This window comes from Brachypodium distachyon, chromosome 3, assembly GCF_000005505.3.
Source record: "Brachypodium distachyon strain Bd21 chromosome 3, Brachypodium_distachyon_v3.0, whole genome shotgun sequence".
Taxonomy (NCBI): Eukaryota; Viridiplantae; Streptophyta; class Magnoliopsida; order Poales; family Poaceae; genus Brachypodium; species Brachypodium distachyon.
Window position 1 is genome coordinate 30,829,353 of NC_016133.3, and position 19,651 is coordinate 30,849,003.

The 19,651-nt window shown below is 47.7% G+C and overlaps 3 protein-coding genes and 1 long non-coding RNA gene across 6 annotated transcripts; all 4 read right to left on the reverse strand.

The window, feature by feature from the left end:
- Positions 1-821: 821 nt before the first annotated feature.
- LOC104584158 lies at positions 822-4,769 on the reverse strand. The gene is made up of 3 exons (XR_002965062.1): positions 2,354-4,769; positions 1,249-1,292; positions 822-1,101 (listed from the first exon to the last, which is right to left on the reverse strand). It is a non-coding gene; the product is annotated as an uncharacterized LOC104584158 (long non-coding RNA).
- Positions 4,770-6,167: 1,398 nt separating this feature from the next.
- On the reverse strand, positions 6,168-9,062 carry LOC100835425 (pentatricopeptide repeat-containing protein At1g09820-like). Its single transcript, XM_024461609.1, is given in 3 exon segments — positions 6,168-6,857; positions 7,146-7,304; positions 7,307-9,062. Coding segments are annotated over 2 exon segments (1,725 nt in total). The 5' UTR covers positions 8,996-9,062; the 3' UTR covers positions 6,168-6,857; positions 7,146-7,268.
- Positions 9,063-9,199: 137 nt separating this feature from the next.
- LOC104583673 lies at positions 9,200-11,931 on the reverse strand. The gene is made up of 2 exons (XM_010236536.3): positions 10,587-11,931; positions 9,200-9,618 (listed from the first exon to the last, which is right to left on the reverse strand). Exons 1-2 carry the CDS (start codon positions 11,496-11,498, stop codon positions 9,583-9,585), a joined length of 948 nt encoding a protein of 315 aa, XP_010234838.1. The 5' UTR covers positions 11,499-11,931; the 3' UTR covers positions 9,200-9,582.
- Positions 11,932-15,103: 3,172 nt separating this feature from the next.
- On the reverse strand, positions 15,104-17,800 carry LOC100836351 (probable N-succinyldiaminopimelate aminotransferase DapC). Of its 3 annotated transcripts, none has more exons than XM_024461610.1 (10): positions 17,479-17,800; positions 17,233-17,363; positions 17,033-17,118; positions 16,842-16,936; positions 16,542-16,638; positions 16,339-16,453; positions 16,113-16,219; positions 15,844-15,969; positions 15,648-15,748; positions 15,104-15,535 (listed from the first exon to the last, which is right to left on the reverse strand). In XM_024461610.1, the coding sequence occupies exons 1-10, from the start codon at positions 17,658-17,660 to the stop codon at positions 15,427-15,429; spliced, it is 1,149 nt and encodes a 382-aa protein (XP_024317378.1). In that variant the 5' UTR covers positions 17,661-17,800; the 3' UTR covers positions 15,104-15,426. The 3 variants fall into 3 exon arrangements, with proteins under 3 accessions (XP_024317378.1, XP_014755661.1, XP_010234839.1); XM_014900175.2 differs by having other exon boundaries at positions 15,104-15,563; positions 15,676-15,748; positions 16,065-16,219; positions 17,479-17,799; XM_010236537.3 differs by having other exon boundaries at positions 16,065-16,219; positions 17,479-17,799.
- Between the last annotated feature and the right edge of the window lie 1,851 nt (positions 17,801-19,651).

The following is a 19,651-nucleotide window of genomic DNA, read 5'->3' on the forward strand; positions in this document are numbered from 1 at the left end:
GAGAGTTAAAGGTTTGGAGAAGCCTTGGACATGTTCTATTACTGTTCTACTCCCAGTCCATTGTTTGTTGTGGATGAGTTGGGTATCTGTATTTTGATTTGGATGACATCTCAGCCCAGTCCATTGTTGCCAACTCAAGTTCCTATGTGCATTTTTGTTGCTTCAGAAACAGAATTAACTGTATCAGGTATCGTTAATACTTGTCTGATGCACACTTCTGTTGTGTGGAAAGGCAGCTTGAATGCTGTCGTTCCGTTTTTCTTGCGAGATCTGGAGTTGCTTTTATGCGGAGTTTCCATTGGGGAAAGTCAGAGGTTCGAGAGATACTGCCTGTTCCATATTCAGCTAATGCTCAGTCAAGGAGGTCAGGCGATATACTGCTCATCAATACTGTAGATTATCTGAAGCTTGAGTTTCTGGGATTCTTTACTAACCTATAGAAAATGTGATGTTACACTCACCAATGATTTCCCCATTTACTTGTACATCTTGGATTCTTTACTAACCTACAGATTATCTGAAGCTTGAGTTTCTGGGATTCTTTACTAACCTATAGAAAATGTGATGTTGAAACAGTTTTTAACTTGCTGCTTTCGTAGTACACATTCAGAGTTAAAATGAAGCTCATTTTCTTGTACATCGATCTTATTGTATCATGAAACTCGCCAATGATTTCCCCATTTGTCTCAAAGTGAGAATATACATTTCAGTTTCTAAATTTTGTCCGTAGTTTGGCAGCAGGTTCTGTACAATCACACGAAATGCTCCATGCCACACAGATTTTCGTTAAGAATTTAACACTAGCCACGATTCTCACTCCCTAACCAAGCATCCACAAGTAGTTTCTTTCACGACCAGGCCTCAGCATGACTACAGAATAATCGATGTTACGATTTGATTATCCATACAACTTTTACCTCTCCAGCAGAAACGATATAGACTAAGAGCATATCTATCAACAAGATAATTATTAAAACTTCACTACAATTTTTGGTAACATAAATGCAAAGTTTTTGCAGATGATAGAGGAAGGGTGAACGGGAGTGAAGATAGAAGAGACATCCAGAAACGTCAAGCTAGCGTTCGCTGAGGGCTCCCTTTCTGCACCATACATAAGAGAGGGTTCCAAAAATTAGACTCTGGTAACAGAAACATGGTGGAGTCGAAGGCACCTGACACACACATATATATTAGAAGTACTGCTGAGTAAAGAACACTGCTACATGGACTGATGAAAGTTCTACTTACAGAGACGTGGTCATGAAAGATGGTCGCTGAAGCTGTAGTTCCACCTGAAAATAGACAGACACGGCATGCCATATTTAAACATAGGATCAGGATAAGGCTAAAGCATTATATTGCAAATAAAAGTGAAATTAGGATCTAGAGAAGGAAAATAGAAGGATGTGCTGTAATGAACAATGCTGCTATTAACCAGGGAGGTGAAACTTCCTTGTTTTGCTATGGCTCTATGGATAAAAAAAAATCACATTCTGTTTTGCTAATAGGTAACTTGTTGAACTCTTAGTAGCAAAAGCTCATTGAACGTGGTTATTTTCTGCGCTCAGGACTTTCAGTCCACTATTTTCTTTGCTACAAAAATGCCAATATGTGGCAGGCAGTGTGTTCTTCAGGATTATATCATTTTTTTTGTAAAAAGGAAGACCTAAGTAAATGTCTTTCTCAGTAGCCGACTCCAAATTGGAAAATGTAACCTGCCCATTGTGTTGCACCCCACAAACAACTCCCAATTATGTCCAAGGTGAATCTCCCCTAAGAGATGAGACAAAGTCGAGGGTGTGACATGGAACCAGCAGCGACATTGATTAGATGTTGGAGCAATCTTAGTTTTACCCATAGCAACACATGTATTTAGCTAGTTTCAAGACAGTCAAAGGATCAGTTCTTTGGGTGCTGTCATAAAGTTATGTGCTTATTTGTTGGGATAAAGTTAAGAGCATATCATGATTCATCTGTATCGCCAGACAGATTTAGTTTACATAATCATCTCAAAAATAAGAAAGAGGAAATTCTCAACACAACTGTTTATACTTTATAGAACCACAAACAACCTCAACAGAAAGATTATAATAATTTTAAAAATGGATCAATATATAAATGAAATGTATTTGCTTGTGTTAGCATATAGTCAAGAAAACTTAATAAGGACTCTGCTACACTCATTAAGGATTTTTTCAAACAAAAGTACTCCCTCCAATCCATAGTAAGTGTCTCAGATTTAGTACAACTTTGTACAAAGTTTGTACTAAATCTCAGACACTTATTATGGATCGGAGGAAGTAGGTTATTTCAAGACGATGCAAGTACTACATATATGTAGGAGAGCACATACCATAGATTAGGACGGTCCAAGCGGGCACAATAAACTTTCATCACAGATAATAGGCCAGAACCTGGCATCATGCTCTGGCATGCCCGCAGTGTAGATGGTCTCCAATCCCAGCATCTTGGGGTCATAGTAGCCAAGTGACAAACCAGTGTTGAGCAAAATTCGTCCATCCTTAGGATCAACAAGCAAAGGTGTAGTATTCTCAGACAAATACTCTGGCAAGAACTCATTAAGCTCTATGTGGTATTCCATTAACCAGGTGTCAATGTCCTTCATCATCCATATGTCAAGTACATTCATGCTCTTGTCTGAACAAGCCACACAAAGTGCTCCTTGAAGCTGGAGGATAGAAATACGGCCATTGTCATGGCTGCATGGAGGACCTTGCAGAACCTCAAATTCATCTGTCGCAACATTGAACGCCACGATTTCACACCTTAGAGAAATTGGTCCAAGATTAGGCTCTACCATCCAGTAGATTTTGCCACTGACATAGGTGGGAGGCATATCAGCTATTGGTCTAGGAGGAGGATCTACTGAACGCCATTGCTGCTCTTTCACATAACGCAATTTACACTGCAGCTCATAATCTCACGTGTCCAGGTTCTTCTCTTTGTAGGTGGTATGGACTAGCACATGCTTGTTAATTTCTGAGTCGTAACCCAAACCAATGCGCCCAGCAAACAAAGGGACATCATCATCGACAGACTCGATGTGCTGACAATAACCCATCACCGGATTACACACAAAATCCCATGGACCGCAACTCCCGACATTCAGGCCGTGACAAGGCTGGGCGTTACATACAAGATTTGCATACAAGGCTGGTGCACCCGCATCAAAGAAGTCCTTCATATTCATATAGTGTCCAAAACGGGCATCAACAACTATCATGATCCGAGGGTTCTTGTTCAAATTTGCATGGATGACGTGTGACTGAATGAAACGGTCAGTCATGATCATTGCACGCCATTCCCTGCAGACCAAACTCAACTCAGAGACCGAGCGTGCAGACATCCACTTAAGAATGTCTGACCAAGCTTTAGTTGTCAGTGACGAGAAGATCATCTCCTCAAGTGTGCGTCCAACTGGACCGAGGTACTCCTCAAACACACAAAGCGGCAAGGTATAGTCATCCTCACAGCTCCCAATGATGGTCCCATCTGGTGTGAATAAAATCTCCGGGGTGTTGCTGTCAATGTCCACTGCAAAAACTTTACAAGATCCTGTCCCGAACATGATCTTCCTCTGTCCATCGCCTGAATGATACATACCTAGTGGGGAAATGCAGAGAGATCGCAGTAACATGCGCTCAGTTTCTGGCCAAGCAATTCGGTCAATGCAACATAGCTTGTCCCACCGGCCTTCCATGTAATCTTTTAGCAGGAAGACATGGTAAGGATCATCACTGTCAGGCTCTCCATAACAGAAGCATAAGCAGCTATCCAGCTCCGTTAGCACTGGTGATGCATTCTCAAAACCTGTCGGCGGAAGCAACGAACCAAAGGTCTCGCTGCTAGTGTTGAAAGTGATTATTTCAGCATCACGGCAGAGATAGTGCAGATGTCCGTTTAAGAAGACAGCCGGCTTCTCCTCGTTGACATAGCACAACGGAGACTCTTGGGCAGCAGGCCTCCAGTATGCAGGTGTGTCAAGGACGAGGACCTCACAGCTTGACAGGTCATTGCGGCAAAAAAAAACGCACTACTTTATGCTGCTTGGTCATTGAGCAGTAACCAAGGCCGTAAGATACTTCATGGAAATACGGTAATTCGACTTCGCCATGGAATGAGGACCGCCGCCATATCATCTTCAATGGATTCTCGCTGTCAGGGAGAGGTAAGACCGCACCAGTAGAAGGGTTGCAAACAAAGTACCCGCCGTAGTCAGTGCACCGGATCAGGACAAGGCCATGGCAGGGCTTGGTGACAGGAGCAAGCAACCCTTTTGCCGCGAAATCGTCCGGCATGAGCTTCTCAACCTGACCACCAGGCTGCCATGAATAGATGTAGTCATCGTACAAGGAGCCCACTGGAGCAAGGAGCAGCCTAGGGCAATCCGACCTGTTGGCTCGCCGGGCGTGGAGGTCCACGAAGTGCGCCGACGAGAGCAACGCGGCCCACTCAGGCGACACGCAGCGGGAGCGGCCGACTGACTTGGCCGGGAGCCGCGCGAGAATCTCATTGAGCATCTCCTTGGGCAGCGGCGTGGCGTCCTGGTTCTCCTCCGCCGTTGTCGCCTCTGATGGCTCCATGCTGCTGCTTTGAGAGGAGGGACGCCGGCACCGAAGCGGCAGACACGAGGGGGAGGAGGAACTTGCGGCGACGTCGCAGTCTAGGGCTCGAGGCGGTGCGGCGGGGTGGAGCGTGGAGGAAGGCGATGGGGAATTGGAAAAAATAGATTACGGCAGGGATGTCCATCAATTTTAGCCTTTTAGGTCGAGTTATTTTAATGGGCTCGTTGTCCGGGCCGGACCGGCCTAGCCCTCCCCACTGGATTAAACGGACCGGCCCGACTAAGACCCAGTTTCTTTCCTATCTTTTATACGAAGCACAAAAATACATGAACAATATGTTCGGTTTATATGAATATTTTTTAGAAAGTATGAGAACAGTTTTATCAAAGTCATAAACATGTATATTTAAAAACTTATGAAACAAATTTAGATACATGAATATTTGTCCAAATACAGCTACTCCCTCCGATCCATATTAATTGTCAAAATATTACATGTATCTAGACGTTTTTTAGGCATAGATACATCCATATTTTAACAAATTTAAAAAATTAATATGAATCGGAGTATCTTTTTTCAACAAAACAGTCATCACTTTATGAAAAACCAACCAATCCCCAATTGTAGCAGGTTGTGGCAGCCTGGTTTAGCTAGCTGAAGGAGGAGCAGGAGCAACTGAGCAAATGCTCCGTCCAAGGTCTACGTCGGTGTGGTACGTTGTACAGCGAATGCGACGCAATGTTTGGTTTCCTCTGCCACACCAAAGTCCAAAAACAACTAACGCATGTCGTCTTTGAGCAGGAGCTCAAATCGTCCAAGACTCAAGAGCGAACAGCTTCAACGGTTTAAATACGGAGTAGCTTCCTTCGCTCCCCAATTCTGAAACCGGCGTGCGGTCTTGTCCGGCGTCCGGGTTGGATTTTGGGTCTTCAAAAATACCTACTCCGTAGAATGCAAAGCTGAACAACACGAGTGAGAATCTCAAAGCCTATGGAGTTCTGTGTGGTGCATCAAATAGGAAAGCCATCTGATGTGTGCACTGTGAGTCTGTGAAAGAATGTGTGGTGCTGCTCTCCTCGAGCGAGCTCTTGCTCGTCATCATCCTCGTCGCCGCCACCAAGAAGTAGAAGGGCGGACACAGGCGTGTTTGCTGAATTGCCAGCTGACTGCGAACATGACTTCTTTTCCAGAGAAACATGTTCAGTCTTCTGCTTAAGGACTAGTGAGGTATTTTCATCAGATTCGTTGTGGCCTCGAAGAACCAAATAACATAATAACCTTTTAATCTAAATAGAATAGAAGTTTTATTTTCCATCACCTATAAAGGGAGGCCCAAAACTAAGTTTTGCAATAGCATAGTGTCCAGGAAGCACAATACCAGGTGAGCACTTTCAGATCCATGGATTGCGCAAGTGCTTACCTCTAGTATTCAACTTCCGGCCTGATGCTAAATCAGAAGCATAGGGTTGTGTCATGCTAGATACTCTGAAAACCATTCCAATTCATATTAGTTGTCGCTGATTTAGTACAAATATGGGCCAGAGGGAGTGCTAGAAGAATACTAAAATACTCAGGCTTGACTAGTTCCCTTCAATTTGCTTCCTTCAATGCTAATACGATATTCACCAAAAAAAGACAGCATCCAAAAAATACTTTTTTCTAGAATACGCCTAAGCAAGGCGTATCATCAATTAAAGAAGAAAGTTACGCTGCCTAGCAGCTACATGCCCGAAGAACAACAACAAAAGTAAAAAGGCAGATCAGCCAGCAGCATCTCTCCAATCTACTAGGCTATCACCAAATACACTGAACATAGAACCTCTAAAGAGCCTTGCAGATCTCCAGCATGAGCCTTCGGTATTGATCGCCTGAAGGATCTTGTTGGCGGTCGCGGTCTCCCTATCGAAGACAACCTTGTTTTTGCTTCCAAATGCACCAAACGTGAGCGTGGCTGCGGTAGCCAGATCTTGCCGCTGCTGCCCCGCAACCTGCAGCCCAGACCACCACCCGGCAATTGAGCTGTCCGGCGTCGGGATCCATTCGAGTTTGTTCCATACCAGAAGCAAACGAACCAAACAATTCTGGCCATCACGCAGTCAAGCAGCAGATGAGAGATGGACTCCTGTTCTTGATCACAAAGCGGGCACCATTGAGGATGATCCAATCCACGTCTTCGAAGTCTATCCGCAGTCCAACAACGATTGCGAATCGCCAGCCAGAGCAAGCACTTGCATTTCGTGGGAGCCTTGGAATCCCAAATTAGGTCAACCCCTGGCATCCAAAAAATACTCACCACTTGGACTTACAACTGTTAACTGACAGGATAAGGTAGTTGGACCAAGTACACTGTTGCTGACTGAAACATACCAAAGGACAGAGTAACTCCTACTCCCTCCGTTCCATATTAAGTGACTCAAATTTGCCCAAATATGGATGTATCTATACCCAAAAAGCGTCTAGATACATGTAATATTTCGTCACTTAATATGGGACGGAGGGAGTACATTATACCATACCGGCCGCATGATCACATCCAACCCTAGAAGGGGGTAAACTAACCTTGCAGAAGAAGGGATCACCAAAATTTCTCATTTGAACAATAAGTTCCATTGGCTTGCTTTATTTGCTACGTATAAGGAGGTATAAAGAAGCTATGTTAGTAGATTATAAGTGCCATACTTTTCAGGAAGATGTCAGGTTTTCAGAGGCGTCTGAGGCTCTGAGCAAGTGAATCCTCTTACATCAGGAGTGTAACCTTTTTCCATCATACCCTCCTTGATAGTATCATATGTAACCCCATTTGGAACAAGACCTTTCTCCAACATCTCATTCAGGAGCTCATTAGTCTCCTCCATCTTCCCCATTCTGCAAAGGCACTTGATGAACACATTGTATGTGACTACATTTGCCCTTTTCTTACCTTTCTCCATCCTAGTCCTAATTTCATAGGCAGATTTAATGTTCCCCTTCTCGCAGTACCCATTTATTATGGTGTTGTACGTCAGATGCACTGGCTCCAAGCCGACCATCAACATTTCATCCAAGAGCTTTACTGCTTTCCGCACTTCCCCTTTGACGCACAAGGCGCCAATAAGTACATTGTAAGTAACAATATCAGCTCTAACACCTTTCATCCTCATCTCATCGAGAAGTCCAGAAACGCTCCTCCAATCCCCGTTACGGGTAAACCCAGCTATCAAGCAATTGTATATTCTGGCATTTGGCCTAACCCCCTTCCCTGACATCGCCTCCTTCACCGCCAATGCATCCTTCATCTTGTCGAGCCGGCGATACCCATCGACCAATATAGTGTAAGTAACCACATTAGGTTTGACATTCTTCTGTTCCATACTATCAATCCAACCCTCAGCATCTGTCATCATGCCCTTCTTGCAAAACCCATTCAGCACACTGTTCAGAGTGGCCAAATTAGGTACCAGCCCCAAATCCTTCATCTCATCCACCAGCTTCACCCCTTCCTCTACCTTCCCCTCACTGCAGAGACCCCAAACAAGTGCACTGTACGTCACCACGCTCGCTGCAATCCCCTGCTGCTTCATCTCCTCAAAGACTCTCACGGCAGCAGCAGTGTTCGAGTCCTTGCAATACCCATTGACCAACACATTGAATGTTACCTCATTCGGTGAGATCCCAGCTTCCACCATCTCCTTCAAGAGCGCATCAACATGGTACATCCTCCCGGCACGACCCCTCTTGCAGTATCCGTCGATGATAGTGTTGTAAGTGACCACTGAGGGCGCCAAACCCCACGCTCTGATGTCCTTGGCGACGTCGCCGGCCTTGCGGAGCTGCCCGGTCTTGCAGAGCCCGGAGATGACGATGTTGAAGGTGAAAAGGTCCGGCGAGACGCGCCGCCGGAGGGCCGCCTTGAAAGCCCTCTCGGCGAGGTCGACTCGCTCGGCGGCGACGAGGGCGGAGAGTAGGCGGTTCACCGAGAAGGCGGAGGGGCGGTGGCGCGGGTGGGCATCGCCGGCGAGGAGGAAAGCCTCGTACGAGGCCAGGGGCTGGGAGGCGCTGGCGAGCGCGAGGACAAGCAAGTCCGCGATGAGCGGGGAGGAGGAGGCGGGGAGGGCGCGGACGATGGACGCCGGGGAGTGGAGGCGGGCGGCGGCGAGAGCGTGGAGCTCGGAGCGGAGCAGTGGGTGGAGCCCGTGGGAGGCGAGGCGGGCGAGGAGGAGCGCGTGCAGCGGCAGCGGGAGCGGGGCGCGGAAGTGGGCGCGCGACCAGCGCGCGAGGGAGACGAGGTGGGGCAGGGGAGGGAGCGGCGCGGTGCGGAGGAGGAGGTGGAGGACGCGGTGCGCCGCCGCCTCCGTGGACGCACCCGTGAGCGCCTGCACGCGCGCGAAACGCCCGGCGGCGAGGTGCCGGAGCAGCGCGCGGAGCGGCATGAGGGTAATCGAAGCCGCGGCGGCGTCGCTTTGGGTGTGACCGTGTGAGTGCGGCAAAGGTTGGAAATAGAGCGCTCATGAACTGACCAGAGGGCTCTTCAGTATGATTTTCGTAAGAATTTTGGAGGACTGGCAAATCCATTTTTATGCCTCCAGTTTTACAGGAAGCTCAATATACCTCTAAACTTATTTTAGAAATCCGGCTTACAGAGCATTCCGAAGATGAATTATTTCCAGAGGAAATCTCTGAACTTGAGCGAGCAACAATTTACATGATTTTAGGCCGTCAGAATCCTAGTACTACAGATTACAGATACCAAACTGTGTCATGTACGTTGCAATCCTGAACGCTGATGTTCTGAAACAGGCGAAAGACAGAAGCGTGGAACTGGAAGCTTGGTATACAAACTACAGAGTATACATCAGAGTTGCAACTGCAAGCTTAGGGGACACGGATGCTAAAGATCTGAAATAGGATTGCCACATTTTCTTTGGCTGCTCTATATCTCAGGGTTTCTCTCCCAAATAATATAAACCGGGCCCTGCAGCGGGCAGCTCATGCTATCAGGTGAAGGACATGGGGGTCCTCACCGAGACTGATCGTCCTGCACCACCGGCCTATTCTGCAAGTGAAGGTCCAATTCCAAACAGTGAGGTCAAGCATTTGTGGTAAATACGGGAAATACAAGTTGAAATTGAGCTCGTTTTTAGTTGTTGGGCATCATAGTTAAAACCAAAATAGTTTTACCTGAGACAAACGGGCTCACCAAAACAAAAGAGTTGTCCTGCAATACAACAATATTGCGTGCAACTATACCAGACGAGAGCATGTTTTTAGTAGCACAACATGCTGGACATTTTGCTTTTCTCTGTGTTGAAGTGTTTTCTAAGTTGAGCATTCCACCAAAATGAGTAAATGACAACCATCAAAGTGAGCTTGTGAATTTGACAAAAACAAAAATGTGATATCTTTCTTCTAAGTTCTGACAGCATGCCAAAATTAAGATGTATAAATGAGTATCACTATACTACTACTAAGTTCTCAGAAACTACCCTTGTTTGTAGATGAACAAAACTACTTCACTGCAACATAAAGTATATAAATAGATGCTTCTGTGTAGTTCGACAAGAAGCCGTGTGGATTAATTTTCTACAACTTATTTTAAATTTCACATGTTTCGCACATACTCCCTCCGTCCCATATTAAGTGTCTCAAATTTGTCCAAGTATGGATGTATCTATGCCTAGAAAGCGTCTAGATACATGTAATATTTCGACACTTAAATATGGGACGGAGGGAGTACTACATTAGAAATGCTATTTATATTTTTTATATGAATTCACACACTTGATAATCAACCAAGTACTCCCTCCGTTTCATTTTAGTTGTACATGTCGCTCTTGAAATTTTTCTCAAAATAGTTGTACATTTCAATTTCCAAAGCATTGTTAATCCTTCTAGTCTCGAAATAGTGTCCTGTAAACTGCTTCCACATTTTATATGCTAAGAAGATTAAAATGTATAGTAGATAAATTCACAGCAATCCATCATCAAACAAACAAAATAAAGTAACACATAATCATGAGATACCTTTGTCGGTTTCCTTTGTTTGAGTTTCACCTTCACATCAACTCCATTCTCAATAATTCCACGCAGCACAATCTCAATTTTCCCTTCAATCTTGTCTCCTTTCCTAGGTGTATAAACTGCATTATGAATGTCATCCTCTAATGCACGCTTTGCAAGAAGCGCCCCAACCGCCACACATGCCTTTATACCTTTCCTTGAACCCAGATCAAACTTCATGTCCTTTGATATGGAGTGAGCAACTGACACCACCCTGCTGGTCACTCGGTGAACAAAGCAAGCACGCACTGACCCCTTCGAGACATGTATATCCAGGCAGAAGGGGTGATGGTAAGGATCAGTCATCTGATTAAACGTCGGCACTCGCTCCCTCTTCACCTCAACCACATCGTCTTTGCGCACTGCAGGCTTTGTTTTCAGCTTTAGAACCTTGGAAGGAGCTGATTTCTCAGGCTCCACCTTCTTGGACTCCGATGGATTCTTGGCCTCGCCTTTATCTCTCTTCCATCTGCGGCGTAAGGGAAGGTTATTCTCCTCAAACTCCTTGGACCCCCTATCCAGCTTGTAGAACAGCTTCTTGCGGTGCCTCATGTCATCTATCTCATCATCAGAGTCATGCACTTCTTCTTCATGTTCTTCGAAACCCCGTGCCTTGTCAGAAGAGAAGGAGAAGGAAGCGGGCCAGAGGTCGGAGTCGACCACGTCGATGTGGAAGCCGGCGCCAAGGGGGTTGCCATCGGAGTAAGGCAAGGTTTGGGGCAGTTGAATTTGCGGACCGGAGCAGCGGGACGGCGCAGCCAAGGCTCTGGATGGTAGAATGGAGAGTGAACGGCAGACTGGGAGAAACTCGGTGAGCTTCGGAGGCGGCTGAGACGCGCACCGCCGTGCTTGGAGAAGCAGGTGCCGAAGTGACATTTCTGCAAACACCCCACGGGCGTGCTGGCCGGAGAAGCGTTAGCTCGGAATCTCGGATGCAGGCTCAGCGTGTGCAGACCGTACCTGCAGACTGCATCTACGGGCTGCAACCGGGAGGATGCAGGGATAAATAAGAGCAGCCGACGAGCAGGAGGAACGAAGGAGGAGGAGCAGGAGGAACGGAGGAGGAGCGGGCGGCGGAGGTGGATTGGGCGAAGAGCCGCGGATGGCGGAGCGGCCGTCGGATTCGATCGATGGGAGGGAGAGGGCAGCGGAGGAACGGAGGAGGAGGAGGAGGAATGGCGGAGGTCGAACAGCAAACGACAGCGGGCGGCGGATTAGCGAATGGCAGCAGTGGTGGTCGGCGGGAGCGGCCAGCGGGAGGCCTGCCGGAGGCGGAGCCGCGAGGGGCAGAGGGGGCGGTTGGCGGAGACGCGGGGGGCAGAGCGGCGCCGCGGCGGTCGGCGGGCAGCGGAGCAGCGAGAGAGAGAAGGCCGAGGAAGAGAGACTGCACCGAAAAAACGCTCGATCCTGGCTGAGAGGCCCATTTCTGCATGCGGCGGGCTGCAGTTAGGAGATGCGGCCAAGGAAACCAAACAGATGAAAAATTGCATGGTTGGTGCAGGCCCAGTGCGGGCAGGGAAGAAACAGGTACTCGTAGCAGGAGATATCACCAACCGCCGCAGCCCCGGAGGATACGGCGGGGCGGAGCAACCGGGTATTTTCCAGCGGGAGGAAACGGAAACACGCCTGGAGTCTGGAGTCTGGACTTTTTTCTTTGGAGCAGGAGTCTGGTCTCTGGTCTCTGGAGGAGTGTTTAGGTATTTCGTTTAGAAAGAAGAGTCCTACAAAAATCTGTGCTGTTGCGCGGCCTTGCCTACATAAGCGGAACGTATCTAAGAGAAAGACAGGACCAGGCACCATCATCTAGGACGCAACAGCGATTCCACCTGACCTTCCATCACTACAGTAGCAATGGCGCACGAGCAGGACGAGATCGACGCCTGGGCCTTACCCTTGCCTGACGACATCATCACAAAAATCCTGGCCTACCTGCCGGCCAAGTCGGTGGGCCAGTTCCGCACCGTGTCGCGCTCCTGGAACGCCGAACTCTCGTCTCCGTCCTTCATCGACCTCCATCTCCGGTGCGCCAACAGGAACAACAACCAGGCGCCCAAGCTCTTCTTCACCCCTACCAGCGAGCCCTCTGGGGAGCGCTTCTACTACGCCTGGCAGCTTGGCCGGCCAGTTGAGGAGCTCATGGCCGACCGCTTCACGATCCCTAAGCCAGTCACCCGGCCCCTCCACGGCCTCGTCCTCATCCGTTGCCCCTTCGTCGGCGGCTACAGCGTCTGCAACCCGTCCACCGGTGAGGCTCTGGCTCTCCCCGACGGCCGGTCCCCGCTCAAGGCCAAGTTCCGGGTGTCGACGCCGACGAAGCCCGCGCCGTCCTACTGGTGGCACGTTGCGTACGGCCTCGGCTACTGCTCGGCGACCCGCGAGTACAAGGCGGTGCGCGTGTTCAGCGGCAGCTATGCTGAGCAGGAGCAGGTCGTCCCGAGCTGCGAGGTCTTCGTCCTCGGCGCGCCGACGAGCTGGAGGCTGGCCGCGCAGCAGCCTCCCGTGTTCGTCGTGGAGGAGCAGAACCCCGGTGTGTTCTTGCACGGGTGCCTGCACTTCCTCTGCAAAGACGGGGGATTCGTGTCCTTCGACGTCGGCGACGAGACCTTCGGCTCGTTGCCGCCGCCGCCGCCCTACCCGGACCCGGAGGAGAAAACTCCCGCCGCCAGGATGACGGAGCTGGACGGGTGCTTATGCGTCTGCCGTGAAAAGACCGGCGGCGACGGCCCGTATCAAGTATGGCTGCTCAGAGACTACGAGACGCGGCGGTGGGAGATGCTCTGCTGCATCGATCGGAACGCTTGGCCGGAGCCGGAGAAGACGCAGCTGCAATCGCAGTGGATAACTCCGCTCGCCATGTACAACGGCGGCAGCGACGAACAAGAGGAGAGGATTATGTTCGGGACGGGTACTCGCAAGATGTTCGCGGTGGACCTCAACGGCAGCGCGCCAGAGATTCTGCTCAGTCCGGAGGAGACTATCGCCGGAACCTTTGATGATTACAGCGCAAGTTTTCCCGCAATAGGCATATATGAGGAGAGCCTCGTGCCAGTGGGACGCACTCGCGAGGAGGCAGTCTTCTCGTCGCCGGCCACGGAGGCTTGGTCGGAAATCCTCAAGTGGCTGCCAGCCAAGACGGTCTCGGAGCTGAGCCTCGTGTGCAGGGAATGGCGCGCCCTGGTCACCACGGACCGTTTCATCCAATCGCACGCCATCCATGCCAACTCGGCCCACAGGCGCCCCTGGGTCAAGCTCATCCTGTGCCCCTGCAATGGCCTGTTCATCAACGTGGAAGCCATCGCTGGTCTCCCGGGGTTGGCGTCCGGACCGGTCCACTGCTCCCCGCCCTGCCACGGCCTCAACGTCTGGAACCTTGGCCACCACAACTACATGTGCAACCCTGCCATGAACTTCCAGGAGCACATAGAGCTCCACAAGGAATATGACGACAATGGCGCCGCCGCTTCTCCGCTTCCGTTGGCCTGTCCCGTCCCGTCGCGTTGGGGTACGACTTCGACCTCGACGAGCATGTGCTGGTGTCTCTCGTTTATGAGGAGAAGAACCCCGAGACTCGGGACTACAAACTACGCTGCGAGCAGCGTTGGCTAAGTGACCACATGTGGTACCTGGCCGACCCCCCGCCGAGGCCGGTGGCTGACGTGCCACCCGCCTACGTCGACGGCAAGATCTACTGGCTGGTAGATCCTAACTTCGGGCCGATCAGCTCCGAGGCATGTGAGATGATGGCGATGGACACGACAGACAAAGACGCGGTATTCGAGGTCCTGCAAGGTCCACCGTGCAGCCTCGGTCGTGTGTCCATCCTCGAGCTCCATGGCAGGATCTGCGTGGCGTGGTCGGACCGGGACGCGGACGCCATTGACGTGTGGACGATGAAGGACGGCGGGGAGTGGTGCGTGGTGTACCGCATAGAGCTTGCCAAGTTCTCGCCAGAGTATTCGGCAGAGGAAACCACGCTGTTGGGTATTGATCCGACGGACGGACGGATTTTGCTCAACACAGGTTGCTCACTAGGCTACTATGATCCGAATAAGGTGGAGCTGGAAACCATCTACAGCGTCGGTGATTCTGAACCCGGGTACAAGTTCTGTCCAGTTTTCTGCCAAGAGAGCCTAGTGCTTCCGTTCATGGAATAACAATAGTTTGCAAATCATCACCAAGTTTGAAAATTACCTCTCTTTTTTTATTGTTTATAGATTATTGTGCGCTCTGTTTTCTTTGAAAGTCATATTTAAATGAGTCTAGGCGAGTAGTCAGCAGGTTCTATACATGCATAGCACTATCGTTTACCCTTCAGTGATTTTGGTAATATATTTAATTTTTTTGAACCTTTTGGTAACATAATCATGCATGTGATTGGCTGCCTGTACTCTCTAAGCACATGTACTCTAGGTGGATTTTTTTTATTTTTTTGAAACGATCATGCAAAAACTCGAAGACATATTCTGTTTCTACAGTGCTGGTAGAACATAAATCCTGATGAATATTCAAGCATGAAAGGTGCTATAGAAAGATTTTGGGCAGGCTTCCTTGTGTAAATTAAATGTGTTTTTGGAGAAAATAGAAGTTTCAGCCCAGCCATCCCGAGTAGTACAATTACTCTTTTGAGAAGGCCTTCTTCCAATCAGCCAAGTTTCCATTTGCTTCAGGACGAACACTGCCGGCGTTTTGGTTTGGTAGTGTGAGACAATTTTCTTCTCACCTGAGTTTGTTGCGCACAATCACATTATGCCTGAGAGCCTGAGACTTCGTTTGATCAACGAGGTGAATGATGCTTTCCGGTATCTTATTTGCCATTAAGCTTCATTGTTCCATTATTATCCGCCAGAGTCCTCATCTTCCAGGCAGCAGCCTCAAGGGTCTCATCGCTCTTGCAAAACGCAAACCTGACATACCTGCGATGGTAGCTTTGATCGTCAGAATCTGTGTGGAACCGCCAGCATCCTCATCTTCCGGGCAGCAGCCTCAAGGGTCTCATCGCTCTTGCAAAATGCAAACCTGACATACCTGTGATTGTAGCTTTGATCGTCAGAATCTGTGTGGAAGAACCCGCGGCCAGGTACGGCCGCCACACCAGCATTCTGGATCAAGTTGGTCACAAAATCTATCTGCATTGCAAAGCACAGAGAAAGCATAAATGCAATGTTATTTGCAAACATATTTGCATACTTCAACAGCAGTTCGCTATGCAAAGGGAACTCACATCTGAAATTTGCCACGATCTGGGCAGCTCAGCAAATACAAATACTGAACCTTGTGGCCTGAAGCTAATGTGGAAACCGTAATCTGTCAGCAACTGAAGGATGAAGTCCCTTTTCACTGCATAGTCCTTTCCATAGTAAAGATGGACACGTGATGAGCTATTTGATTATTATTATATTGATAGTATGACGGTAATCATAAGAGGTTAGCATCAAAGGTCACTTTTTTCAGGGACTTATAGTAATCTGATGTGCTTGTTAACGCAATCACCGCAGCTTCTTGGAATGGTGCAGGAGCTGAATCTGTCAGCTTGACATGGATATTTCTTATTGCCGCAGCGATGTTTGCTGCAGCACAAGCCCAGCCAACTCTCCAGCCTAGTCAAATTAGACAGTGATTCTTAACATCCCAATATCTCATAAGAATTTGCATCAAGATGAGGTATATAATTTGTCTACATCATGGCAAAGCTGTACAACTGAGTAATAATACCCACCAGTTACACTGTAAGTTTTCGACAGTGAGGATGTGATGATGGTCCTCTCTTGCATTCCTGGAAGAGAAGCCAGTGAGGTATGCTTGTTCTCATCGTAAGTAATATACTCATAAACCTGGAACATATCCAGAATTTCAGTTAAAAGTGTTTTAGATGTTAATCTACTACAAGCTGTTACCGTCTAAACCATCACGCTGATTTACCTCGTCAGTAATAGCAAAGCAGTCCTTTTCCTGACAAGCCTCAGAAATAATAAGCAATTCCTCCTTGCTAAAAACCTTCCCGGTAGGATTATGTGGGCTGCAGCAGTGAGATTTAGCCATGTGACGAATTGAAGCACCACCATTGGACTCAACCAATTAGTACATTGAGTGCAAATCACTGCGTAGTACTTAGAAAGGTGATCATCAATCATCATAACAATGAACAAAACAATGATGCCTATTCAGTTAGTAGTAGAGCCAAAGCTACTTAGCAGCCAAAAAACAGTGGGAAATATTCACCTATTTAAGATCACTGCCTTTGTCCGACTGGTAAACGATTTCAAAAATTTATCCCCATTCAGTGTCCAAGAAGGTGGATCCAATGGCACATACACCTTTATGTACAGGAAATTACAGAAAAATGTAAAAACCAGCAAAAGATCACCATCATTCATGTGAAAATAAACCTCTGAATTAGATGACAGACTTACAGGTATACCCCGGGCCAGCTCAATGCATGTATGATATGTTTCGTAAGCCGGATCGAAGAGCAGAACTTCATCCCCTGGGTCTATAACTGCAAGAATAGAAACCGCATACGCATCAACGACAGGTACTAAGCAGCATTCCCCTTTACAATGCCACAATTCAGTAGCTCGTACAGAATGCGGGTAGTTTTGCGGTATACTACTTGCAAATACAGCGGCGGCGAAGGCCTCGGATTGCCCGCAGCAGATGGCGAAGTCCGTGAGGGGGTCGACGTAGAGGCCGTGCTCCCGCTTCATCGTCTCTGAGAGCACGTCGCAGATCCCCTGCACATGCCTTGAACCAGACCAACCAAATCCGGGTTGATCAAATCAGTAGCAGTATAGTCGTGTGAGCATTTCCCCCCTGGATACGCGTAGGACGGCGCGAGAGGAGGAGGAAGGGTGCGGACCTGTACTGGTTGAGGTCGGAGGCGATGGCGGCGGCGGCGGCGGCCTTAACGTGGGCGGGCGCGGGGAAATCTGGGAACCCCTCGGCGAGGTTGACGGCGCCGACGCTCTGCGCCAGGTGGGAGAGCTGCTGGATGGGCGACGGCACCGCCCGCCTCGACGCCTCGGACAGCTTCCCCTCCATGGCTTCGCGTTGCTCCCGGCGTCCCGCCGAGCTCCAGGTGAGACGATTGCTTCGCCGAACTGTTCGAGTCGCTTCGAAGCTCGCGACGTTTGGATAAGGCGCCGGCGCGAGCTCGAAATGTTAGCGAAAGGAAGCAAATGTCTGGCAATCTGTTTATTTTTCGATGGTTAAACGCCTTGGGACAGACCGATGCTTTTTTTTCCCCGCGTTACTGTGGAGTGATGTTGCTTCCAAGAGAAATGAGAAAAATGCAGAGTCTTTTTTGACCAAGAGATGATCTCTTACTTAAAGTTCTTTTTATCGCACTATATAAGTCATATCACATATTTTGGTAAGGAAAAAAAACTGGCACAACTCGATTGGTAGCCCTCATTTCATTTCGTTTGGTAGAAATGAAATCAAATTTTTGATAGGATTTCATTTGGTTGAATTTGAATTTTGAATTCAAAAACATGTGTGTTGTCACATGGATTTGTAGAACTAGATGTATGCCTTTTAGAGAGTAATTGGTGATTCCACAAAATTTCAGATTGAATTCCCATGTCTAATTCCGTGCTAGCAAACAAGTTTGGTTCCTAAAATCCAAAATGAGTTCAAAAGTTCCATGCTTACAAGATGGGAGCCACACGAACAGTGCGATTCTTCCATCAAATTATCAGGTATATAAATCCTAAGTTCGAAACATCCAAAAAGAACCAGCAAATCATTTGGCAACCCTCATTTCCTTCATCTGGTAGAAATGAAATGAAATTAATTTTTTTTAGGATCTCGTGGTTGAATTTAAATTCTAGATTTGAAAATCATGTTTGTCAGTCACATGGATTTGTAAAATGAGAGACAATTCTAGAGAAATTGTGTCTTTGAGAGAAGCATTGGTATTTCGTATAGGTGTAATTCTATGAAATTTCGTATTGAATTTCTGTATCTAATTTTGTGCCAACCAAACAAATTGGTGTCTGGAATTTATAATAAATTTCAGCATTCCATATCTCAACGATGGAACCAAACGAGTTGTAAGTTCAGAAGGGGATCAGACCAAGACAAAGCCGCACCGGCAAGATGTGGTCAGCTCTTATAACAATCTCCTCTTGAGCGGCAACAGCCAGGCTTACGACCATGATATCTGATATCAGAAGAAATCCTTTTATTGTTCTCGCCTTTGCCTTGGATTCTCTTCTTTTGCATGAGATAGAAATAAGGAATTCCAGACATCTCGCAAACAAAAAAAAGTCTAAACAAAAAAAGGATTTCCAAAATAGATCATAGATAATTCTAACAATTGCCAATAAATCCCGGCTTTTTACCAAGTTGATGGTAAGAAATCCCGGGACCTAGAAATTCATTTCGTACAATTGAACCTTTTCAAACTGTTTCTTTTTGAAAACCAAAAAAACTTGTGCCAAAATAACGGATGCGAAGAAGAACAAAAGCCCTTGGACGCGTAATGGATCCTGAAGCACTATTTCTGCATCCCCCTGACCAAATCCTCCCGGCGATGATCTACGTTTCACACGGCGCACGATTCCATGGATAGTTTCATTCGAGATCGTGATGGAGGACATAGCTTACGATCATCGGCTTTGATCATGCCACTAGGCATTTGATTAGGACATTGCACAAAACGAAGTACTCCATCCGTTTCATAATTCTTGTTTCAAATTTGCCGAAAATGGATGTATCTATTCTTAAAAAGTATTTAGATACATGCAATATTTCGATAAGAATTATGGAATAGAGGGAATATATCGAAGGAAATCAGAACAAACAACCATAGGAAGCAAGGCACAAAGGGCTCGTACTTGTAAGGAGTGAGGCATTTTTTTATGGAAGCAAATATTAATTTCTTGACCTATCGTTCCGACAACCAACAAAATCTATCCGTATTTTTTACAGCAATACACCAAACCTAACAAAATTAGAAAACTTTGAGGCAGGGAAGAAGAGATTTGCGTTCCGGCGGCTGCCGTGAGACAACGAGCACGACGGAGGTG